The sequence below is a fragment of the Oncorhynchus masou genome, chromosome 13, assembly GCF_036934945.1.
Source record: "Oncorhynchus masou masou isolate Uvic2021 chromosome 13, UVic_Omas_1.1, whole genome shotgun sequence".
NCBI classification, from domain to species: domain Eukaryota; kingdom Metazoa; phylum Chordata; class Actinopteri; order Salmoniformes; family Salmonidae; genus Oncorhynchus; species Oncorhynchus masou.
The window spans coordinates 9215062-9242648 of record NC_088224.1 but is presented as its reverse complement, the minus strand read 5'-3'; the positions used below and the strand labels follow the sequence as shown (position 1 = coordinate 9242648).

Below are 27587 nucleotides of genomic sequence, written 5' to 3'. Positions count from 1 at the left end.
ATATAGTGCACTATTTTTTGACCAAAGCCCAAAATGTGCCCTTGTCAAAAGTAGTGCACTACATATGGAATAGGGTCCCATTTTGGACACACATTCTTGTGTCAGATCAGGATAGCAGACACATTTGTTTTCTTCCTGACAGAAAGCAGGGATTGTGAGAGGTCAGAGAAGGGTCAATGTGAGCGACAGAGACTACAGTCTGGTGTCTGAGGGAGCCGTTGGCCCTCGATGTGCTGGGAACATTTCCAGAACATTCTACTGGGGTAAAAACACAAAACAGGTCTAATAACTAAAATGTTTTAAAATCTATTTTTACGAGAGAGAGAGAGAGAGAGAGAGAGAGAGACAGAGACAGAGAGACAGAGAGAGACAGAGAGAGAGAAAAAGAGAGAGAGAGAGAGAGAGAGAGAGAGAGAGAGACAGAGAGACAGAGAGACAGAGAGAGAGAGAGAGAGAGAGAGAGAGAGAGAGAGCAGTATTGCTTGTATCAACACCTTTGGTTCATTCCAAGGACGAGCGGAAAACGAATTCTGTGGCAATTCAATCAATTTGGGAAAAAAGCACAAAGGCCTTTTTAAAGGGACTAATGTCAAAATCGAAATAGCATTGATAAAATAAACTGCTGATTAAAATGTTCAGCTGCATGTGAAACTGTAAGTAAAGTTATCTATTATGTCTCTGTATTTACACACAGAACTGTGTTAAAACTAGCTTTACCTCAGGTCACTGATATCTTACTGGTGTTGAACAATAGACAGATTAGAGTGTAGGAACTACAAGTCCCACAAGGAACCTAGTGAATCGCCTGACACTACTTCTTCTTCTTCTTCTTCTTCTTCTTCTTCTCTCTGTGTGTGCATGATGTACCAGCCACCCTCCACTTCCCTGGTACTCCCCTCTGCAGTGTCACAATGATGCAGGGTTGTGTGCCAAATTGCAACCTATTCCCTATAGGCCCTGGTCAAAAGTAGTGCACTATGTAGGGAATAGGGTTCTATTTGGGACTCATTGTCAGTGTTCTACATTTCAATCCCTCAAACAGAACTTCCACAATTGCCGTCTGTATTCTTTGCTCTCTCTCTCGATTTCATTCCTTTATCTGATCATTCATCACACAGTGCCTTCTATTCTGGTCTCACAAACTCACACTTCTGTGGTGCTGCTTGACAAAGCTCTCCTGTCTCCCTCTCACCCCCCTCACCACCTCCAATCTATCCTGCCTTGGAGCAGTGATGTTCACCTCCCTCACAACTCTCTCCTCTGCCCTTGGGTTCCTATCTCTGTCCTCAGCCATCAGGGAACGGTGCCTCTCCCAGTCCTCTCCCATCAGGCTGCTAACGTCACTCAGGTCCCCCAGGTGCCCCACCGAGTCGCACTTCTCCAGGTCCGAGGCGATGGTCTGGAGGCTGATGACAGACATGGAGTCTGACCCTGCCTCCCCCCTCTCCCTGTGACCCCAGCCCTGCTCTCTGTGTCTCTCCACCCACTGCCTGGTCTTCTCTCCATCAGCCCAGTCCTTCTCCTCCAACCCTCCTCCTCCGCCACATGCTCCTCCAACCTGAACCCCGACAGCAGCTTTGACCTCAGCCTCCGCCCCCACTGGGGAGCTCCGCCCACTGCAGGCTACGGGGCGGGCCCTGGTGGCTCGGACACGCCCCCTCTGGGCATGGATCTGTTCGCTGATTTGCTCCAGGTTGCGCAGGGCGACGGAGTAGCGCATTTTTACCCTTGCAACGCGTTCTTCCAGCTGCACCACCTTTGCCTTGTGCTCCTGTAAAAAAAAGGAAGTTGAAGTAAACAGGATTTGTACCCCAAAAATGTTTCACTGTATTTTTTTTATTTTTTTTAAGTAAGTGTTCTTGGGTGAGCCCGCTTGTCGAAATCTTGAAAATAGAACAGTGTTATTTTTAATGCTGAGCAGCGCGAGCCTCTCGCGGAGCCGGTCTGCTTCATGCACTGGTTTCGTTGAAATTAAAAACGGAGCTTCTCAAACTAACGTGTTGCTTAAAACATGGCCGATCAGAAAGAGAATGGTCGTAGCACCAAACCATGAGGGACACCGCAGCTTTATAGTGGACTCAGAGTAACACAACGCAAGCAGTTGAACTGTTGCTGTAACATCACACTGCTGTAACATCACATTGAGACAGTTAGAATGTACTGACTATCCTACAGCGAGTACGATCGTGAACTCATTTAGAGAGATAAGCTTCTTGTCCTATGGGTCGTTCTGTCTGAGACGAGGCTACTCACCTCTAGTAGGTGGTTGAACTGAGCCTTGAGCTCGAAATAAGGTTTGGACTTGATGATGAACCTCTTGAGGGATTTCTGGAGGGTCTGGACACGTTGCTCTGCCTCCTGGCACAGCTGAGTGACCCGTTGGTGCTCCCTCTCACTCCGCTGCCGCTCCTCCTCTGCCTCGTTCACCTGGGGAACACACACACACACACACACACACACCATCAGCCTCGTTCACCTGGGGAACACACACACACACACACACCATCAGCCTCGTTCACCTGGGAAACACACACACACCATCAGCCTCGTTCACCTGGGAAACACACACACACACCATCAGCCTCGTTCACCTGGGAAACACACACACACACACACACACACACACACACACACACACACACACACACACACACACACCTGGGACACACACACACACACATCAGCAGCCGCTCACTCTTCTGCCCCGTTAACCTGGGGAAACACACACACACACACCATCAGCAGCCGTCGGTCATGCCTTTGGACATCAACCTGGCGTCACTCTCTAGGTGTCTCTGTCCCCATCAATCATCAGCATCAACCTGGCGTCACTCTCTAGGTGTCTCTGTCCCCATCAATTATCAGCATCAACCTGGCGTCACTCTCTAGGTGTCTCTGTCCCCATCAATTATCAGCATCAACCTGTCGTCACTCTCTAGGTGTCTCTGTCCCCATCAATCATCAGCATCAACCTGCCGTCACTCTCTAGGTGTCTCTGTCCTCATCAATCATCAGCATCAACCTGTCGTCACTCTCTAGGTGTCTCTTTCCCCATCAATCATCAGCATCAACACACTGGCACTTTTACAAGGAGAAAAGAAACAGTTATTTCACCTCGCACCGTCCCTCGCACCAACCCTCACATCAGCAGCCCAACCAGCTGTTAGGTGATGATAATACCTGGGTGAGAGTCCCTCTCTTCGGCCTCCCAGGTGCAGCGCAGTGGTTAAGGGCGCTGTACTGCAGCGCCAGCTGTGCCATCAGAGACTCTGGGTTCGCGCCCAGGCTCTGTCGTAACGGGCCGCGACCGGGAGGTCCGTGAGGCGACACACAATTGACTTAGCGTCGTTCGGGTTAGGGAGGGCTTGTCTCATCGTGCACCAGCGACTCCTGTGGCAGGCCGGGCGCAGTGCGCGCTAACCAAGGTTGCCAGGTGCACGGTGTTTCCTCCGACACATTGGTGCGGCGGGCTTCCGGGTTGGATGCGCGCTGTGTTAAGAAGCAGTGCGGCTTGGTTGGGTTGTGCATCGGAGGACTTTCCACCTTCGTCTCTCCCGAGCTCGTACGGGAGTTGTAGCGATGAGACAAGATAGTAACTACTAAAATAAACAATTGGATACCACGAAATTGGGGAGAAAAAGGGGTAAAATTAAAAACAAAAAAGAGATAGACACGTTAAGTGGCCTGTGAATCACTTCCATAGCAGAACAGAATAGCGGCACTCCATTACATGAGGACGTCCGACCTTGATCTTTACAAAGAGTACTGGTCCACATGAATTAAGCACAGAGAGAGTGTCCATCCCCCTGCACCATGCTGGGAGACATAGTAAACAGACACCCTTAAAACATCCACTCCGACGAAGAGGCTTAACGTTACACACGGGAACCTGATTCAACTACTTGTAGGATGAAGAGATTGATAGTTCTCACACCATCATTCACCATCTACCATAGAGAAGCTTTAGTAAGCTAGTGATTATCTAGTAGAGATAATCAACTCCAGGACTGGTTCATCAAATCAAATTGTCACATGCACCCAATACAACACCTTACTTACCTTAAATGATTACTTTACAAGCCCTTAACTCAATGACTTGAACTGCATTGTTGGTTAAGAAAATATTTACTAAATAAACTAAAGTAAAAAAATAAAAAATAACGAGGCTATATACAAGGGGTACAGGAACCCCTTGGGGGGGGGTCAATGTAAATAGTCCGGATGGCCATTTGATTTGTTGTTCAGGAGTCTTATGGCTTGGGGGGTGAAAGCTGTTATGGAGCCTTTTGGTCGTAGACTTGGCGCTCCTGTACCGCTTGCCGTGCGGTCGTAGAGAGAACAGACTATAACTAGGGTGACTGGAGTCTTTGACAATTTTTAGGGCCTTCCTCTGACACCGCCTGGTATAGAGGTCCTGCATGGCTGGAAGCTTGTTCCCGGTGATGTACTGGGCCGTTCACACTACCTTCTGTCATTGTCTAGTACAGAGAACATCTCTGTACCAGGTCTGAATCAGTCCGTGAGAAAGAGAGTCTACCATAGACCCGTCCTCTGTCTTCTTAACGGTCTACCATAGACCCGTCCTCTGTCTTCTTAACGGTCTACCATAGACCCGTCCTCGGTCTTCTTAACGGTCTACCATAGACCCGTCCTCTGTCTTCTTAACGGTCTACCATAGACCCGTCCTCTGTCTTCTTAACGGTCTACCATAGACCCGTCCTCTGTCTTCTTAACGGTCTACCATAGACCCGTCCTCTGTCTTCTTAACGGTCTACCATAGACCCGTCCTCTGTCTTCTTAACGGTCTACCATAGACCCGTCCTCTGTCTTCTTAACGGTCTACCATAGACCCGTCCTCTGTCTTCTTAACGGTCTACCATAGACCTGTCCTCTGAACGGTCTACCATAGACCCGTCCTCTGTCTTCTTAACGGTCTACCATAGACCCGTCCTCTTAACGGTCTTCTTTAACGGTCTACCATAGACCCGTCCTCTTAACGGTCTACCATAGACCCGTCTACCATAGACCCGTCTTTAACGGTCTACCATAGACCCGTCCTCTTAACCATAGACCCGTCCTCTTAACGTCTACCATAGACCCATAGTCCTCCTCTTAACGGTCTACCATAGACCCGTCCTCTTCTACCATAGACCCGTCCTCTTAACCCTACCATAGACCCGTCCCTCTGTCTTCTTCTTAACGGTCTACCATAGACCCGTCCTCTTAACGGTCTTCTTAACGGTCTACCATAGACCCGTCCATCCCGTCCTCTGTCTTCTTAACGGTCTACCATAGACCCGTCCTCTGTCTTCTTAACGGTCTACCATAGACCCGTCCTCTGTCTTCTTGACGGTCTACCATAGACCCGTCCTCTGTCTTCTTAACGGTCTACCATAGACCCGTCCTCTGTCTTCTTAACGGTCTCGGTCTTCTTAAACCACCATAGACCCGTCCTCTGTCTTCTTAACGGTCTACCATAGACCCGTCCTCTGTCTTCTTAACGGTCTACCATAGACCCATAGACCTGTCTTCTTAACGGTCTACCATAGACCCGTCCTCTGTCTTCTTAACGGTCTACCATAGACCCGTCCTCGGTCTTCTTAACGGTCTACCATAGACCCGTCCTCGGTCTTCTTAACGGTCTACCATAGACCGTCCTCGGTCTTCTTAACGGTCTACCATAGACCTATCCTCGGTCTTCTTAAACGGTCTACCATAGACCCGTCCTCTGTCTTCATAACGGTCTACCATAAACCTATCCTCGGTCTTCTTAAACGGTCTACCATAGATAATAGCTTTAGCCACTAGTGCTGAGCGATTAACTGAAATTTCATTTTTCTTTGTGGTTATTAAACTAATTGACCGATGTCGGTTAAATTATTTGAATTCAATTTAGTTCTGGGGTTTTTCAGCCCGACGCGCTGTTTCTCTAGAGAGAAGTCAAGAACTATATGGTACGCTGAAGGGAGTTAGGCAAATATTCAACCTAGTTCAACAACAAACGTGGTAATTAACTACATGACCATAATCCATTGCGCCTGTTATTTCCGTCTCGGACAGAGATGGATACACTTTCACGCCTGCTACCTTTAAATTAGACAGACTGTACGAGACTGTAAACAACACAAAGAGAGGGATAGAGACTGTAAACAACACAAAGAGAGGGATAGAGACTGTAAACAACACAAAGAGAGGGATAGAGACTGTAAACAACACAAAGAGAGGGATAGAGACTGTAAACAACACAAAGATGAGAGATAGAGACTGTAAACAACACAAAGATGAGAGATAGAGACTGTAAACAACACAAAGATGAGAGATAGAGACTGTAAACAACACAAAGATGAGAGATAGAGACTGTAAACAACACAAAGAGAGGGATAGAGACTGTAAACAACACAAAGAGAGGGATAGAGACTGTAAACAACACAAAGATGAGAGAGAGGGATAGAGACTGTAAACAACACAAAGATGAGAGAGAGGGATAGAGACAGTTTGTGAAAGTATACCTCATCTACTTTGAAGAAGTAGAGAAATGACTTGGTCAGACAGCTCTGCAGCATCGTTAGACAGGCTAAATAAGATGACTAAAGACAGTACAGCGTGGGGAACACAGAGATAACGCTGCTTGCCTGAGCAGAGTCGAGTAGGACATTAAAAATAATAGGGGTCTACCCCACGTGGACCTGACAGATACATGGGAATATTTTCAACGTTTTGGCAATTGAATGTTCACTATTTTGGCCTTTGGAATTTCCATTAAAAAAAAAAAAATCATTTTAATGTCAATTTTTCATAATACATTTGTTGATTTTTGTTGTTGTTGTTGTCAAAACTGAAATTGAAAACCTTGATATTTAAAAATAATAATCAAACAAACGGACCTCAAAATAACACTAAACTCTCAGCACTATTAGCCACAAGTTCTCACTGTCTAGGACAAAGAAACTCCTGGACTTTGGGTTGAAGTTCTAATGGGTTTTTCTTTCTACCTGGTAGTTAACCCCTCACCTGCCATACCACGTCTGAATCAGTCGCTGATTAGAAGGAGAAAATGAAACCAGAGGTGTTGTTTTGTCCCACCAGAACCAGAGTTGAATAGCCCTGGTCCTGTATTCATAAAGCACTTCAGAGATCAGCACTCCTGGTCTGCCACAGCTACGACCTGTCCTCTCCCTGTGCCTTGGAGGTCCCCCTCCTCTCTCCCTGAGCACCTTGGAGCTCCCCCTCCTCTCTCTCCCTGCGCGCCTTGGAGGTCCCCCTCCTCTCTCCCTGCGCGCCTTGGAGGTCCCCCTCCTCTCTCCCTGCGCGCCTTGGAGGTCCCCCTCCTCTCTCCCTGCGCGCCTTGGAGGTCCCCCTCCTCTCTCCCTGTACCTTGGAGGTCCCCCTCCTCTCTCTCCCTGTACCTTGGAGGTCCCCCTCCTCTCTCTCCCTGTGCACCTTGGAGGTCCCCCTCCTCTCTCCCTGTACCTTGGAGGTCCCCCTCCTCTCTCCCTGTACCTTGGAGGTCCCCCTCCTCTCTCCCTGTACCTTGGAGGTCCCCCTCCTTTCTCCCTGTACCTTGGAGGTCCCCCTCCTCTCTCCCTGTACCTTGGAGGTCCCCCTCCTCTCTCCCTGTACCTTGGAGGTCCCCCTCCTCTCTCTCTGTACCTTGGAGGTGGCGTGGTTGAGCATCTCCTGCCAGGTGGGGTCCAGAGTGTTCCTGTCTGCCAGGAGCCCCTGCTCTGCCACGTACACCATCTCTCTGGCGGCCGTATGCATGGAGACGGCCCTCTCATACCGCAACGCTGCCTTCTGCGTCTCCTGCTGGGCCTATGAAAACAACAACCAATCATAGTTCAGCTAAAGACACTACAATGAATCATAGTAAGAGAGACACCACAACCAATCATAGTTCAGTAAAGAACACCACACAACCAATCATAGTTCAGTAAAGAACACCACACAACCAATCATAGTTCAGTAAAGAACACCACACAACCAATCATAGTTCAGTAAAGAACACCACACAACCAATCATAGTTCAGTAAAGAACACCACACAACCAATCATAGTTCAGTAAAGAACACCACAACCAACCAGACGACAAACCAATTACTAAGGGGCGAATCCTTACTTACAGTAACGTTCAAATGTAATTCCCATTGACATCAATCCAGGACTAAATTAAAATCTGATTTAAATGGAAGTTAGGATTAGCCTCTAAAAATCAGGAGAATGATGTTGGTGGTGACAGGAAGTCTCCCCATCACCAGCTATAAAACAAGAAGACGGCAGCAACAGCTACAAATCATAGAGAAGTGAACCATGAAAATAGCTGATCCTCATCGTATTCTAGTCATTCCAGTTGGTAAATTATGTCAAAGCCAGAGAGGGGGAAGATTTGTCCATGTTGGTTTAGGGAGAAAGAGAGGGGCACTTCGAGACGAGGTTTCGGTCCCAAGTGGCACACTATTCCCTATATATAGTGCACTACTACCCTTAGGGCCCTGGTCAAAAGTAGTGCACTATAAATGGAAAAGGGTGCCATTTGGAACACGCACAAGGTGACTCAGAATCCCAGGAGGGGGCGGGGCCGGAGAGAGGCCGCAACAGCAGGAGGGGGCGGGGCCGGATAGACGCACAAGGTTGCCCAAAGTTTAGGGTCGTCAGGCAAAGATTGATGACTGCTTCACTCTTGAACACCAGTTATAATAATTTTTTGTGTCACGGTTCCCTTGACTGTCTGTCTCGCTCAATAGCAGTCAGACGTGTGCCAGGTCAAACCAAGCAACTGTTTTGTGGACAGAATAATAAATAAATAAATATATATAAATATATATATAAATATAAATAAATAAAAATAAATAAATGTAAATAAATATATATAAATAAATATAAATATATAAATAAATAAAAAATATATAAATATAAATAAATATATAAATAAATATATATATATATAAATAAATAAATAAATATTTATATATATTTTTTAAATCACACAACAACAAAAAGTGCTTGGTTGTCTTGTCTCCTGAATAGACGTCTTCGTAGTTAACATCTAAAGGGGAAATTATACCGACCTTCTCTCTACTTTTCTCCGCTACTTCAGAAAGTATTCACAGCCCTTGTCTTATTCCACATGTTGTTGTGTTACAGCCTGAATTCAAAGTGGATTGAAAAATGAAAAGCTGCAATGTCTTGAGTTAAGAAGTATTCAACCCCTTTGTTATGGCAAACGGAAATAGGTTGGAGGACAAAAAATGTGCTTAGCCAGTCACATAAGTTGCATAAGAGACTCACAATAGCGGTTAACATGATTTTTGAATGAGTACCTCAACTCTGTACCCCGCACATACAATTATCTGTAAGTTCCCTCAGTCGAGAAGTGAATTTCAAAAAACACATTCAACCATAAAAGACCAGGGAGTTTTTTATCAATGCCTCGCAAAGAAGGGCACCTATTGGTAGATCAAATAAAGAAGGGCCCCTATTGGTAGATTAAATAAAGAAGCAGACGCTGAATTTCCCTCTGAGCGGTGAAGTTATTAACTACACGTTGGATGGTGTATCAATACAAAGATACAGGCGTCCTTCCTAACTCAGTTGCCGGAGAGGAAGGAAACTGCTCAGGGATTTCAACATGAGGACAATGGAGACTTTAAAACAATTAGAGTTTAAATGGCTGTGATAGGAGAAAACCACAGATGGATCAACAACATTGTAGTTACTCCACAATACTAACCTAACTGACAAAGTGAAAAGAAGGAAGCCTGTACAGAATATAAATATTCCAAAACATTCATTCTGTTTGCAACAAGAAACTAAAGTAATAATGCAAAATATGTGGGAAGGAAATTAACTTTATGTCCTGAATACAAAGCATTACGTTTGGGGTAAATCCAATACAACACTGAGTACCACTCTCCAGACTTTCAAGCATAGTGATGGCTGCATCATGTTATGGGTATGCTTGTAATCGTTAAGCCCTGGGGAGTTTCAGGATCTACGTAAATGAGCTAAGCACAGGCAAAATCCTTGAGGAAAACCTGGTTTAGTCTGCTTTCCACCAGACACTGGGAGATGAAATCACCTTCCATCAGGACAATAACCTAAAACAGCTGGAGTTGCTTACCAAGACAGTGAATGTTCCTGAGTGACTGAGTTACAGTTTTGACTTAAATCTACTAGAATCTATGGCAAGACCTGAAAATGGTTGTCTAGCAATGATCAACAACCAATTTGACAGAGCTGGAAGAATTTTGAAAAGAATAATGGGAAAATGTTACACAATCCAGGTGTGGAAAGCCCTTAGAGACTTACCCAGAAACCCTCACAGCTGTAATCGCTGCCAAAGGTGCTTCTACAAAGTATTGACTCAGGGCTGTGAATACTTATGTAAATTAAGTATTTCATTTAACACATTTTGCAAAATTAAAAAACAAAACAAAAAAACATGTTTTCACTTTGTCATTATGGGGTATTTGAGCGTTCATGGGTGAGGAAAAAAAAAAAAAAAAAAAGATATAGCCTGAATTCAAAATAGATAATCACAACTATTATATTCATTATAAATTCAGGCTGTAACACAACAAAATGTGGAAGAAGTCAAGAGGTGTGAATACTTTCTGAAGGCCCTGTAACTCCACGTTGACATTATGGGGTTGGTGTATAAGCCAGAGAAAATACATCTCAATTTAATCAATTTTAAAATGAAGCTGTAAAACAACAAAATGTGGAATACGTCAACGAGTGTGAATACTTTCCAAAAAGGCAAATGTAGATTTTCATAACATTGGTCACACAGTGCCAGTCTCCTTAAGCAGAGACAAAGACACAGACAGACACAGACACAGACAGAAAGACACAGACAGACACAGACAGACACAGACACAGACAGACACAGACACAGACAGACACAGACATAGACACAGACAAAGACACAGACAGACATAGACATAGACACAGACAGACACAGACAGACAGACACAGACACAGACACAGACACAGACACAGACAGAGACACAGACACAGACAGACACAGACACAGACAGACACAGACAGACAAAGACAGACAAAGACACAGACACAAACAGACACAGACAGACACAGACAGACAAAGACAAAGACACAGACAGACACAGACAGACACAGACAGACACAGACAGACACAGACAGACAGAGACACAGACAGACAGAGACAGACATAGACACAGACACAGACACAGACAAAGACACAGACAGACATAGACACAGACAAAGACACAGACAGACATAGACATAGACAAAGACAGACACAGACAAAGACACAGACAGACATAGACACAGACAGACACAGACACAGACAAAGACACAGACAGACACAGACAGACACAGACAGACACAGACACAGACACAGACACAGACACAGACACAGACAGACAGACAGACACAGACAGACAGACAGACAGACAAAGACACAGACAGACACAGACAGACACAGACACAGACAAAGACACAGACAGACACAGACAAAGACACAGACAAAGACACAGACAAAGACACAGACAGACACAGACAGACACAGACAGACACAGACAGACACAGACAGACACAGACAGACAGACACAGACAGACACAGACAAAGACAAAGACACAGACAGACACAGACAGACACAGACAGACACAGACAGACACAGACAGACAAAGACAAAGACACAGACAGACACAGACGACACAGACAGACACAGACACAGACATAGACACAGACAAAGACACAGACAGACATAGACACAGACAAAGACACAGACAGACACAGACAGACACAGACAGACACAGACAGACACAGACAGACATAGACACAGACAGACACAGACACAGACAAAGACACAGACAGACACAGACAGACACAGACAGACATAGACACAGACAAAGACAGACACAGACAAAGACACAGACAGACAGACACAGACAGACAAAGACACAGACAAAGACACAGACAGACAGACAAAGACACAGACAGACAAAGACAGACACAGACAAAGACACAGACAGACACAGACAACAGACACAGACAGACACAGACAGACATAGACACAGACAGACAAAGACACAGACAGACACAGACAGACATAGACACAGACAGACATAGACACAGACAGACAAAGACACAGACAGACAGACACAGACAGACAAAGACACAGACAAAGACACAGACAAAGACACAGACAGACATAGACAGACACAGACAAAGACACAGACAGACAGACAGACATAGACACAGACAAAGACACAGACAGACACAGACAAAGACACAGACAGACATAGACACAGACAAAGACACAGACAGACACAGACACAGACAAAGACACAGACAGACACAGACATAGACACAGACAAAGACACAGACAAAGACACAGACAGACATAGACACAGACAAAGACACAGACAGACAAAGACACAGACAGACAAAGACACAGACAGACAAAGACACAGACAGACAAAGACACAGACAGACACAGACAAAGACACAGACAGACAAAGACACAGACAGACACAGACAGACACAGACAGACACAGACAGACAGACAGACAGACACAGACAGACAGACAGAGACACAGACACAGACAAAGACACAGACAGACACAGACAGACACAGACAAAGACACAGACAGACAAAGACACAGACACAGACACAGACAGACACAGACAGACACAGACAGACAGACAGACACAGACACACACAGACACAGACACAGACAAAGACACAGACAGACACAGACAGACACACAGACAGACAAAGACAAAGACACAGACAGACACAGACAGACACAGACAAAGACACAGACACAGACAGACACAGACAAAGACACAGACATAGACACAGACAAAGACACAGACAGACACAGACAGACAAAGACACAGACACAGACAGACACAGACAGACACAGACAGACAGACACAGACAGACACAGACAAAGACAAAGACACAGACAGACACAGACAGACACAGACAGACAAAGACAAAGACACAGACAGACACAGACAGACACAGACAGACAAAGACAAAGACAGACAGACACAGACAGACACAGACACAGACAGACACAGACAAAGACACAGACATAGACACAGACAGACACAGACACAGACACAGACAGACACAGACAGACACAGACAGACAGAGACACACACAGACACAGACAAAGACACAGACAGACACAGACAGACACAGACAGACACAGACACAGACAGACACAGACGACACAGACAAAGACACAGACAGACAAAGACAGACACAGACAAAGACACAGACAGACACACAGACACAGACAGACACAGACAGACACAGACAGACACAGACAAAGACACAGACAGACACAGACACAGACAAAGACACAGACAGACACAGACAAAGACACAGACAGACACAGACAGACATAGACACAGACAGACAAAGACACAGACAGACACAGACAGACATAGACACAGACAGACATAGACACAGACAGACAAAGACACAGACACAGACAGACACAGACAGACAAAGACACAGACAAAGACACAGACAAAGACAAAGACAAGACAAAGACACAGACAAAGACACAGACAAAGACAGACACAGACAGACATAGACAGACACAGACAAAGACACAGACAGACACAGACAGACATAGACACAGACAGACACAGACAGACACAGACAGACAGACAGACAGACAGACAAAGACAGACAGACAGACAAAGACAGACAGACACACAGACAAAGACACAGACAGACAACAGACACAGACAGACAGACACAGACAGACACAGACAGACACAGACAGACACAGACAGACAGACAGACACAGACAGACACAGACAGACACAGACAGACACAGACAGACACAGACAGACACAGACAGACACAGACAGACACAGACACAGACAGACACAGACAGACACAGACACAGACAGACACAGACAGACATAGACAGACACAGACAGACACAGACACAGACACAGACAGACACAGACACAGACAGAGACAGACACAGACAGACACAGACAGACAGACAGACACAGACAGACACAGACAGACACAGACAGACACAGACAGACACAGACAGACAGACACAGACACAGACAGACACAGACAGACACAGACAGACATAGACAGACAGACAGACAGACAGACAGACAGACAGACATAGACAGACACAGACAGACACAGACACAGACAGACACAGACAAAGACAACAGACAGACACAGACAGACACAGACAGACACAGACAGACAGACAGACAGACAGACAGACAGACAAAGACAAAGACACAGACAGACACAGACACAGACAGACATAGACAGACAAAGACAAAGACACAGACAGACACAGACAGACACAGACAGACAAAGACACAGACAGACAGACAGACACAGACAGACAGAGACAGACAGACAAAGACACAGACAGACACAGACAAAGACATAGACAGACACAGACAGACACAGACAGACAGACAGACACAGACAAAGACAAAGACATAGACAGACACAGACAGACACAGACAAAGACACAGACAGACACAGACACACACAGACAGACACAGACAAAGACACAGACAGACACAGACAAAGACACAGACAGACACAGACAAAGACACAGACAGACACAGACAAAGACACAGACAAAGACACAGACAAAGACACAGACAAAGACACAGACAGACACAGACAAAGACACAGACAGACACAGACAAAGACAGACACAGACAAAGACACAGACAGACACAGACAAAGACACAGACAAAGACACAGACAAAGACACAGACAGACACAGACAGACACAGACAGACACAGACAGACAGACACAGACAAAGACACAGACAGACACAGACAGACACAGACAGACACAGACAGACACAGACACAGACAGACAAAGACACAGACAAAGACACACAGACAGACACAGACAGACACAGACAGACACAGACAGACACAGACACAGACAGAGACAGAGACACAGACAGACAAAGACACAGACAGACAAAGACACAGACAGACACAGACAAAGACAGACACAGACAAAGACACAGACAGACACAGACAAAGACACAGACAGACAAAGACAAAGACACACAGACAGACACAGACAAAGACACAGACAAAGACACAGACAAAGACACAGACACAGACACAGACAGACACAGACAGACACAGACAGACACAGACAGACACAGACAGACAGACACAGACAAAGACACAGACAGACACAGACAGACACAGACAGACAGACAAAGACACAGACAAAGACACACAGACAGACACAGACAGACACAGACAGACACAGACACAGACAGAGACAGACAGACAAAGACACAGACAGACAAAGACACAGACAGACACAGACAAAGACAGACAGACAAAGACACAGACACAGACAGACACAGACAAAGACACAGACAAAGACACAGACAAAGACACAGACACAGACAGACAGACAGACACAGACAGACACAGACAGACACAGACAGACATAGACAGACAGACAGACACAGACAGACATAGACAGACAGACAGACAGACAGACAGACAGACAAAGACACAGACAGACAGACACAGACAGACACAGACAGACACACACAGACACAGACAGAGACAGACAGACACAGACAGACACAGACAGACACACAAAGACACAGACAGACAGACACAGACAGACACAGACAGACACAGACAGACACAGACAAAGACACAGACAGAGACACAGACAGAGACACAGACAAAGACATAGACAGACATAGACAGACACAGACACAGACATAGACAGAGACAGAGACAGACAGACACAGACAGACATAGACAAAGACAGACAGACACAGACAGACAGACATAGACAGACACAAACAGACACAGACAGACACAGACAGACAAAGACATAGACAGACATAGACAGACAGACAGACACAGACAGACAGACACAGACACAGACAGACAGACAGACAGACAGACAGACACAGACAGACACAGACAGACATAGACAGACAGACAGACACAGACAGACACAGACAGACAGACAGACAGACAGACAGACATAGACAGACAAAGACAGACAGACAGACAGACAGACAGACACAGACAGACACAGACAGACAAAGACATAGACAGACATAGACAGACAAAGACAGAGACAGACACAGACAGAGACAGACACAGACATAGACAGACATAGACAGACAAAGACACAGACAGACATAGACAGACAAAGACACAGACAGACACAGACAGACAAAGACAGAGACAGACATAGACAGACACAGACAGACACAGACAGACACAGACACACACACAGACACAGACAGACACAGACATACACACACAGACACAGACAGACAGACAGACACAGACAGACAGACATACACACACACAGACACAGACAGACAGACATACACACACACAGACACAGACAGACACAGACAGACACAGACAGACAGACAGACACACACACAGACACAGACAGACAGAGACAGACACAGACAGACACAGACAGACACAGACAGACACAGACAGACAGACATAGACAGACATAGACAGACACAGACAGACACAGACAGACACAGACAGACAGACACAGACAAAGACACAGACAGACATAGACAGACACAGACAGACAGACAGACACAGACACAGACAGACACAGACACAGACACAGACAGAGACACAGACAAAGACACAGACAGACACAGACAGACACAGACATAGACAGACACAGACAGACACAGACAGACACAGACAGACACAGACAGACACAGACAGACACAGACAGACATAGACAGACATAGACATAGACAGACAGACAGACACAGACAGACACAGACAGACATAGACATAGACAGACAGACAGACACAGACAGACACAGACACAGACAGACACAGACAGACACAGACACAGACACAGACAGACAGACACAGACAGACACAGACAGACACAGACACAGACAGACACAGACAGACAGACAGACAAAGACACAGACAGACACAGACAGACACAGACATAGACAGACAAAGACACAGACAAAGACACAGACAGACACAGACAGACACAGACAGACACAGACAGACACAGACAGACAGACACAGACAGACATAGACAGACACAGACAGACACAGACAGACACAGACAGACAGACACAGACAGACAGACACAGACAGACACAGACAGACACAGACACAGACACAGACAGACACAGACACAGACACAGACACAGACACAGACAGACACACAGACAGACAGACACAGACAGACAGACAGACAGACAGACAGACACAGACAGACACAGACAGACACAGACAGACACAGACAGACACAGACAGACAGACAGACAGACACAGACATACAGACACAGACAGACACAGACAGACAAAGACACAGACAGACAGACATAGACAGACAGACAGACACAGACAGACAGACACAGACAGACAGACAGACAGACACAGACAGACAGACATAGACAGACAAAGACAGACAAAGACACAGACAGACACAGACAGACACAGACAGACACAGACAGACAGACAGACACAGACAGACAGACATAGACAGACACAGACAGACACAGACAGACACAGACAGACAGACACAGACAAAGACACAGACAGACATAGACAGACACAGACACAGACAGACACAGACACAGACACAGACAGAGACACAGACAAAGACACAGACAGACACAGACAGACACAGACATAGACAGACACAGACACAGACAGAGACACAGACACACACAGACACACACAGACAGACACAGACAGACACAGACAGACACAGACAGACACAGACACAGACACACAGACAGACAGACAGACACAGACAGACAGACACAGACACAGACACAGACAGACACAGACAGACAGACAGACAGACACAGACACAGACAGACACAGACACAGACACAGACAGACACAGACACAGACAGACACAGACACAGACAGACACAGACACAGACAGACACAGACACAGACAGACACAGACAGAGACACAGACACAGACACAGACAGACAGACAGACACAGACACAGACAGACAAACAGACACAGACAAAGACACAGACAGACACAGACAGACACAGACAGACACAGACAGACACAGACAGACAGACAGACAGACATAGACAGACACAGACAGACACAGACAGACACAGACAGACACAGACAGACAGACACAGACACAGACACAGACAGACACAGACAGACACAGACACAGACACAGACAGACACAGACAGACACAGACACAGACACAGACACAGACACAGACACAGACAGACACAGACACAGACACAGACAGACACAGACACACAGACAGACACAGACAGACACAGACAGACACAGACAGACACAGACAGACAGACACAGACAGACACAGACAGACACAGACACAGACAGACACAGACAGACAGACAGACAGACACAGACAGACACAGACAGACAGACACAGACAGACACAGACAGACACACAGACAGACACAGACACAGACAGACACAGACAGACACAGACAGACAGACAGACACAGACACAGACAGACACAGACAGACACAGACAGACAGACACAGACACAGACAGACACAGACAGACACAGACAGACACAGACACAGACAGACACAGACAGACACAGACAGACACAGACAGACACAGACAGACACAGACAGACACAGACAGACAGACACAGACACAGACAGACACAGACACAGACAGACACAGACAGACACAGACAGACACAGACAGACACAGACAGACACAGACAGACATAGACAGACACAGACAGACACAGACACAGACAAAGACACAGACAGACACAGACAAAGACACAGACAAAGACACAGACAGAGACACAGACAGACACAGACACAGACACAGACAGACAGAGACACAGACACAGACAGACACAGACACAGACAGACACAGACACAGACAGACACAGACAGACACAGACACAGACAGACACAGACAGATGTCTAGAAGAAATGCTGATCCCAGTGTCTTTCCTCTGCTGCATTGGCCGTGAGGTTGGTTGCTGCTAACCAGATCACATTTCCAATCCATGATTTACTTAATTGGTTTCAATTAGATCCCTGAGGGTTACACAAAATATTTCCATTAGTTCTAATTACCGTTTGGAAATAGCCTTCGCAACGCTGATTAAACATGGACTGGCACTCGCGCCCCGTTTCACCGAGGGACCTCAAGACTGGGGTGAAAAGTTCACCTTCCAAAGGTTAAATGTTTTACGTAATCAATAAGGATGACTCATTAGGCGGCTTCATGTACTACGTCTATAACAACAACTTGGAAGGTTAAATTCATATAAGAATCTTAATGAAATGTTGTTGTTTTTGTTTTTTTACACATTCATGTGTGTGGATTAAGTTATGCAAATATACAGTGCCTTTGGATCGTATTCAAACCCTTTGACATTTTGTTATGATACACACTTATTCTAAAATGGATTAAATACCTTTAAAAAAAGTCCTCAGCAATACACACACACACAAAATACCCCATCATGACAAAGCGAAAACAGTTTTTATATAAAATGTATTAAAATCAGAAATACCATATTTACATAAGTATTCAAACCCTTTGATATGAGACTTGAAATTGAGCTTTCAGGTGCATTCTGTTTCCATTGATCATCCTTGGGATGTTTCTACAACTTGATTGGCGTTCACCTGTGGTTAATTCAATTGATTGGACATGATTTTGGAATGGTACACACCTGTCAATATAAGGTCCCTCAGTTGACAGTGCATGTCAGAGGAGCGAAAACCAAGCCATAAGGTTGAAAGAATTGCCCGTAGAGCTCCAAGACAGGATTTTGTCGAAGCACAGATGTGGGGAAGGGTACCAAAAAATGTCTGCAGCATTGAAGGTCCCCAAGAACACAGTGGCCTCCATCATTCTTAAATGGAAGAAGTTTGGAACCACCAAGACTCTTCCTAGAGCTGGCTGCCCGGCCAAACTGAGCAATCGGGGGAGAAGAGCCTTGGTCAGGGAAGTGACCAAGAATATGATGGTCGCTCTGACAGAGCTCCAGAGTTCCTCTGGTGATGGTTGTCCTTCTGGAGGGTTCTCCCATCTCTGCAGCACTCCACCAATTAGGTATTAATGGTAGAGTGGCCAGATGGCAACCACTCCTCAGTAAAAGGCACACTTGGAGTTTGCTCACTTGGAATTTGCCAAAAGGCACCTAAAGACTCTCAGACCATGAGAAACAAGATTCTCTGGTCTGATGAAACCAAGATTGAACTCTTTGGCCTGAATACCAAGCGACACATCAGGAGGGAATCTGGCACCCTCCCTACGGTGAAGCATGGTGGTGTTAGCGTAATGCTGTGGGGATGTTTTTCAGTGGCAGGGGCTAGGAGACTAGTCAGGATTGAGGGAAAGATGAAAGGAGCAAACGTACAGAGAGATCCTTGATGAAAACCTGCTCCAGAGCGCTCAGGACCTGATCGAACATCGCTGGAGACCTAAAAATATCTGTGCAGCAACGCTCCCCATCCAACCTGACAGAGCTTGAGGGCCTGCAGGGAAGAGTGGGAGAAACTCCCTGAATACAGGTGTCAAGCTTGTAGCGTCATACCCAAGAAGACGAGGTTGTAATCACTGCAAAAGATGCTTCAAAGTACTGAGTAAAACGTCGGAATATTTATGCAAATGTCATATTTCAGTTTATTTGTAATAAATTAGCAAACATTTCTGCAAATCTAACTTTATTTGCCACATGCGCCGAATACAACAAGTTTAGACTTTCCCGTGAAACACACTAAGCACACAGTGAAGACACTTGACAGTTGGTCCGTGCATGCTTTGAGTACACGTCCTGGTAATCCGTCTGGCCCAGCGGCTTTGTGAATGTTGACCTGTTTAAAGGTTTTGTTCACATCGGCGACCGAGAGTGTTATCACACAGTCATCCAGAACAGCTGGTGCTCTCATGCATGCTTCAGTGTTGCTTGCCTCGAAGCGAGCATAAAAGGCATTGAGTTCGTCTGGTAGGCTCGCGTCACTGGGCAGCTTGCGTCTGGGTTTCCCTTTGTAGTCCGTAATAGTTTTCAAGTCCTGCCACGTCCAGCGAGCGTCAGAGCCGGTGTAGTAGGATTCAATCTTAATCCTGTATTGATGCTTTGCTTGTTTGATGGTTAGTCTGAGGGCATAGCGGGATTTCTTATAAGGGTCCGGATTAGTCTCCCTCTCCTTGAAAGCAGCAGCTCTAGCCTTTAGCTCGATGCGGATATTGCCTGTAATCCATGGCGTCTGGTTGGGATATGTACGTACAGTCACTGTGGGGATGACATCATTGATGCACTTATTGATGAATCCGATGACTGAGGTGGTGTTCTCCTCAATGGCATTGGATGAATCCCGGAACATATTCCAGTCTGTGCTAGCAACAGTCCTGTAGCGTAGCATCCACACCATCTGGCTACTTCCGTATTGAGCGAGTCACTGGTACTTCCTGCTTTAGTTTTTGCTTGTAAGCAGGAATCAGGAGGATAAAATTAGTCAGATTTGCCAAATGGAGGGCGGGGGAGAGCTTTGAATGCATCTCTGTGTGTGGAGTAAAAGTGGTCTAGGATCCCCCCCCAGCATGTAAAAGTTTGGCAAAACTGATTTAAGTTTCCCTGCATTAAAGTCCCCGGCCACTAGGAGCGCCGCTTCTGGGTGAGCATTTTCTTTCTTCTTTGCTTACGGCCTTATAGAGTTCGTTGAGTGCGGTCTTAGTGCCAGCATCGTTTTGAGGTGGTAAATAGACCGCTACGAATAATACAAATGAGGACTCTTGGTAGATAGTGTGGTCTGCAGCTTATCATATGGTACTCTACCTCAGGCGAGCAATACCGAGACTTTTTTAAATATTAGACATCGCACACCAGCTGTTATTGACAAAAAGACACACCCCCCCCCCCACTCATCATCTTACCAGAGGTAGCGTCTCTGTTCTGCCGGCGCATTGAAAATCCCGCTAGATCTACATTGTCCGTATTTTCGTTCAGCCACTTCTCAGTGAAACATAAGATGTTACAGTTTTTAATGTCCCGTTGGTAGGATAATCTCTATAGTAGGTAATCAATTTTATTTTCCAATGATTGGTACGTTAGCAAGAACGGAAGACATTGGGAGTTTACTCGCTCGCCTCCGGATTCTCAGAAGGATCCCCGCTCTGCGTCCCCTTTTCTTCACGCAAAAGGCGTGGATCTGGGCCCGTTCCAGTGAAAGGTGTGGATCTGGGCCTGTTCCAGTGAAAGGCTTGGATCTGGGCCTGTTCCAGTGAAAGGCGTGGTTCTGGGCCTGTTCCAGTGAAAGGCGTGGATCTGGGCCTGTTCCAGTGAAAGGTGTGGATCTGGGTCTGTTCCAGTGAAAGGAGTGGATCTGGGCCTGTTCCAGTGAAAGGTGTGGATCTGGGCCTGTTCCAGTGAAAGGCGTGGTTCTGGGCCTGTTCCAGTGAAAGGCGTGGATCTGGGCCTGTTCCAGTGAAAGGCGTGGATCTGGGCCTGTTCCAGTGAAAGGCGTGGATCAGGGCCTGTTCCAGTGAAAGGCGTGGATCAGGGCCTGTTCCAGTGAAAGGCGTGGTTCTGGGCCTGTTCCAGTGAAAGGCGTGGATCTGGGCCTGTTCCAGTGAAAGGCGTGGTTCTGGGCCTGTTCCAGTGAAAGGCGTGGATCTGGGCCCGTTCCAGTGAAAGGCGTGGATCTGGGCCTGTTCCAGTGAAAGAAAGCAGGATATCCATCTCGTCGGACTCGTTAAATGAACATTTTTCTTCCAGTCAGTGGTGAGTGATCACTTATCTTTAAAACACAAAATGTTACCCCCTTTTCGTGGTATCCAATTGTTAGTAGTTAATATCTTGTCTCATCAACTCTTGTACGGGCTCGGGAGAGATGAAGGTCGAAAGCCATGCGTCCTCCGAAACACAACCCAACCAAGCCGCACTGCTTCTTAACACAGCGCGCATCCAACCACCAATGTGTCGGAGGAAACACCTGGCGACCTGGTTAGTGCGCACTGCGCCCGGCCGCCACAGAAGTCGCTAGTGTGCGATGAGACAAGGATATCCCTACCGGCCAAGCCCTCCCTAACCCGGACGACGCTAGGTCAATCGTGCGTCACCCCACGGACCTCCTGGTCAAGGCCCAGCTGCGAAGGAGCCTGGACGCGAACCCAGAGTCTCTAGTGACACAGCTAGCACTGCGATGCAATGCCCTAGTCCACTGCGCCACCCGGGAGGCCCAGTAATCGCTTTTCTGAAGTCCAGAAGTTATTTTTGGTCATAAGAGACGGTAGCAGCAACATTACGTACACAATAAGCTAAAAAAATAAAGTTACACAAAACACAAAAAAAAACATAAAATAGCACAATTGTTGGAGAATGTAAAATGTCAGCCATGTTCTTCGGCACCATTTTTCCAAAAAACTGTTTTTGCTTTGTCATTATGTGGTACTGTGTGTCGATTGAAGTCAAGGGGTCTGAATACTTTCCCCGAAGGCACTGTAGGTTGACAGAGGCTGGGTAACTAAATGGCTATTTTGCCACACCAGAGATAATATTAAAAACCTTTCGATGCACCCAAACACCACTCAAAACACACATCCAGTCCGACACACAACCCCACACAAACACCAACCTCTTTGGCTAGTCTGCGGGCTTCGTAGTAGGGCCTGGCCTTCTCAATGCAGGTCCCTAACTGGGAGCCCTGAGCATTGAGCTTCCTGGCTGAGTCAGTGAGGATCCTCCTGTAGCTGGACCTTGCATCCTGAAGGGGAGAGAGACATTCCCCAGTTAACCTCATAGCTCAGTACTGTAATTGATAGGCTACCATCAAATTATATCACTCCAATAACATCCTCAAGAGGTCTTCACATTAGACCTTGAGGCTTGGGAAGTAAGTAATCTCCTGTTGTGTGCAGTGAATTAAGAGTGTGTTGACGAGACCTGAATCACATTTGTTTTTTTAATTTTACCTTTATTTTACTTGTCAAGTTAGTTAAGAACAAATTCTTATTTTCAATGACAGCCTAGGAACAGTGGGTTAACTGCCTGTTCAGGGTCAGAATGACAGATTTGTACCTTGTCAGCTCGGGGATTCAAACTTGCAACCTTTCGGTTACTAATCCAACGCTCTAACCACTAGGCTACCCTGCCGCCCCATGACATTATCTATGTCAACACCAAGAGAAAGAGTGAGTAGGCCCCAAGAAAGACATTGTAAAGTATAGCACTAGCATACACTGGGTATACCAAACATTAGGAACACCTTCCCCTTTTCCCCTATTGGGGCATGTCGAAAGCGTGCTGGCCCATGTTGACTCCAACGCTCCCCACAGTTGTGTCAAGTTGGCTGGATGTCCTTTGGATGGTGGACCATTCTTGATATACAATGGGAAAATGTTGAGCGTGGAAAAACCCAGTGTTGCAGTTCTTGTATGCCATTCAGAAGGCCACACATACACAACCCATGTCTCTATTATCTCAAGGCTTAAAAATCCTTCTTGAACCTCTCTCCTTCCCTTTATCTTCACCGATTGAAGTGTCAATCAAATCAATAAGGGATCATAGCTTTCAGCTGGAGTCACCTGGTCAGTCGGTCACGGAAAGAGCAGGTGTTTTTAATGTTTTATGTTGGGTTGTGTGGCTGATAGGTCTATTTGTCCCAGAACAGACTAGACTCCTCAGACGTTAGATTTGATTCTGGGTTATGAGGCTAGCTGACCAAAAAACTCACTCACATCCAGTTTCAGTTCCAGCTTGTTAATTTCATCACTGGCCTGATTGAGGTGCTCTAGCTCCTCCTGAGAGAGAGAGAGAGAGAGAGAGAGAGAGAGAGAGAGAACAAAAAAAAGGGTAAAGATTTAGTATTGGGACTGGCCTTCATCACAATAAGAGAGAATGTTTCAAATTGGGTTTGGCCTGGCCATAAACTTCATTACAATAAGTATTAAATAAATCCCTGTGAAATTGTGGAAGCCATTTGTAATGCAGATGTGGCATTTAAATTGCATTTAAGCAAAATGATGCAAGAGTCTGCCATACTGACATTTGGTTTGGTCTATGGTTATGTACAGCTGATGTCGCTATATTGACAGCAGAATATAAGCAGTATGGGTTTGCAATGAGAAACATGAGTCAGATACTGTACAGGCTGCTGTACTACAGACACGTTTAATAACATTCTAAACTTGCCTGAATTCTAGGGTCCAATTCCTCTTCATATTTGCCTTCTTCATTAGCAGCATCAACATTTTCCCCAGTGTCATCATCCTCACATTCTGTTTTCATGTTGTCCAGAGTGTTTTCGTTCCCTCCCCCTTCTCTCAGTATGCTGTTGTCCCCATCCTCAGCCTCTTCGCCGGGGGTCTCCTCGCGTATGTCCGACCGATCGGGACCCCCGGAACCGAATGGACTTTCACGCGAGCTCCCTGGTTCCATTCGTGGCCGACTGTGTTTCGGGGGTTTGCTCGCCCAGAGGTGAAGCATCCATTTATGCAAGTCGTATAAATGTACAAATACGTGCTACGTGCACCACATGTCGGAAATTCACGTTTGCAATGAGCAACTATTCCTAGCTAAACTAGCAGCTAGGTCTCTGTTGTTAGCTAACTGCTGTCATCAAGGCATTGCTTTAATTGGCTGGATAACTAGCTACGGTTAGCTAGCTATTAGCTGGTATCGCAATGAATTTGCAGGTAGGTGACGAACTCAAAATGTAGCTCCACTTACACCAGATTACGTCATTACATGATTTGTCCCGTAGCTTGAACCAGTACAATTATTTTAGACAAACCGGTCCTTCTGACTTCTTGTCATAATGACGATAAAAATCAGCAAAAAACAAGTTTGAAAGCATTAAACATGTATATGGCTATCAAACAAGCTTTGTATCACTCCCCTGCCCTGTGTTGATAGCACTTGGCGTCGAATGTATCAGCTGTGAACATTTTTTTAAATGGTTTCATTGATATGTTTGATTTAATCATATCATACAGTATTTAAAAAAAACGTTAAGTGCATTTAATAGCAGACTTGCGTGTTAAATCCCCACATTGTTATGCATGGCTCTTCTGCAATTACATTTACTGAACCTTTATTTAACTAGGCAAGTCAGTTAAGAACAAATTCTTATTTACAATGAAGGCCTACACCAGCCAAACCCAGACAATTCCATATGGAACTCACTGCCGGTTGTGATACAGCCTGGAATCGAACCAGAGTGTCTGTAGTTAAGCCTCGTTGTACTGAGATGCAGTTCATTAGACCACTGCGCCACTCAGGAAATGCATACAACTCATGTCTGAAAAGTTCTGGTAACGCATAAAATTACAGGCATTGCAGGCTGTCTTACACTTTTTCATATCATTTGTCCCACCAACCCAAAAGGAGACATATCAACAACAAAAATAAAGCAGTTGCTTACTCCATTTTGTCTTTCCCAAGACCAGTCACTGGAGCCTGGGTACCAGTCTTTCCTAGCCAACACATTATGGAAAAATATAATTTAATATATATATATCTCCCCTTATTCCTTTTCCTCTTGATCCCTCTCATGCCCCTTCTGTTTTCCTCTCGTAATCCCTTTCTCATGATAACACAGAAGGGGCAAGTGTGACTCATTTCCAGAACCTCTTGACTTTGCCGTGTCCCTGCGGGGGAAACCACAATCACTCTGAGCCACGTTCTGCCACAGCAGGCAGCCCCTGGAGAACAGATACAGACAGAGAGAATTGTGTGTTAAAAGTGATAAGACACGAGCCTGCGCCCCAAAAATAGCACCTGATGTAGTGCACTACTTTTGACCAGAAAGGTCAGACAATATTGCTACATGTCAGGCTAATGATTAATTTTTCCTTTATTTAACCAGGCAAGTCAGTTAAGGACAAATTCTTATTTTCAATGACGGCCTAGGACAGATTTGTACCTTGTCAGCTCGGGGATTTGAACTTGCAACCTTCCAGTTACTAGTCCAACGCTCTAACCACTAGCCTACCCTGCCGCCCCTGGAAAATTTGATGGAAATGGAATTCTAACGTTTGTTGATCTACCACCCGTTTTATTGGTTCAAAAACGTCAGAGGATGGATAGAAGACGGTAGCCAGGCTAATTCATTTATACATTTTATTATGCACGGTTAATCACTGCTCCCCACAAGAAAGCAGCGGTGATGTCTCTTGAGCTGGAGCCAACATCATAGGTTGGAATCACACCTCAGACCTCAAGTTCCTCCCTTGTTTCATTACAATAACGTTCATATACACATACATATATATGAGAGAGAGAGAGACACAGAAAATAAAACAACAAGATATCTGACCTGAGCCCTGTCTCTTCACACCTCAAAGTCAGCCTGGGAGATGAACTGGTTATACAGCACTCCTGAGATGGACAGATTGTTAGAGAGGTAGAGAGGACGGGAGGTACAGTAGAGAGGAGCGAGAGACACAGAAAGAATGAGTCAGACGCAGGTCGCTGGCAGATGACATCAATACCCTTTCACTCTATTCCAGTTTACAGCACATCTGAGCGCAGGGGTTACAGCTCACAACACAGCCTGTATTGACTGAGTGTTATCCTACAGGGACAGGCCACC

At 45.9% G+C, this 27587-nt stretch overlaps 1 protein-coding gene across 1 annotated transcript; it reads right to left on the bottom strand.

Moving 5' to 3' along the window:
- Positions 1 to 448: 448 nt before the first annotated feature.
- On the bottom strand, positions 449 to 26500 carry sh3bp5lb (SH3-binding domain protein 5-like, b). The gene is made up of 6 exons (XM_064982890.1): positions 25187 to 26500; positions 24733 to 24795; positions 23631 to 23759; positions 7651 to 7812; positions 2254 to 2427; positions 449 to 1771 (listed from the first exon to the last, which is right to left on the bottom strand). Exons 1-6 carry the CDS (start codon positions 25478 to 25480, stop codon positions 1136 to 1138), a joined length of 1458 nt encoding a protein of 485 aa, XP_064838962.1. The 5' UTR covers positions 25481 to 26500; the 3' UTR covers positions 449 to 1135.
- Between the last annotated feature and the right edge of the window lie 1087 nt (positions 26501 to 27587).

Bases quoted from the DNA above. Each gene is read 5' to 3' on its own strand.
- sh3bp5lb (XM_064982890.1), bottom strand. From the start codon at position 25,480: ATGCTTCACCTCTGGGCGAGCAAACCCCCGAAACACAGTCGGCCACGA. The intron at 24,796-25,186 runs GCAAGTTTAGAA...TCTCTCTCTCAG, and splicing joins AATTGGACCCTAGAATTCAG to GAGGAGCTAGAGCACCTCAA. The intron at 7,813-23,630 runs GTTGGTGTTTGT...TTGTTTTCATAG, and splicing joins CCCGCAGACTAGCCAAAGAG to GCCCAGCAGGAGACGCAGAA.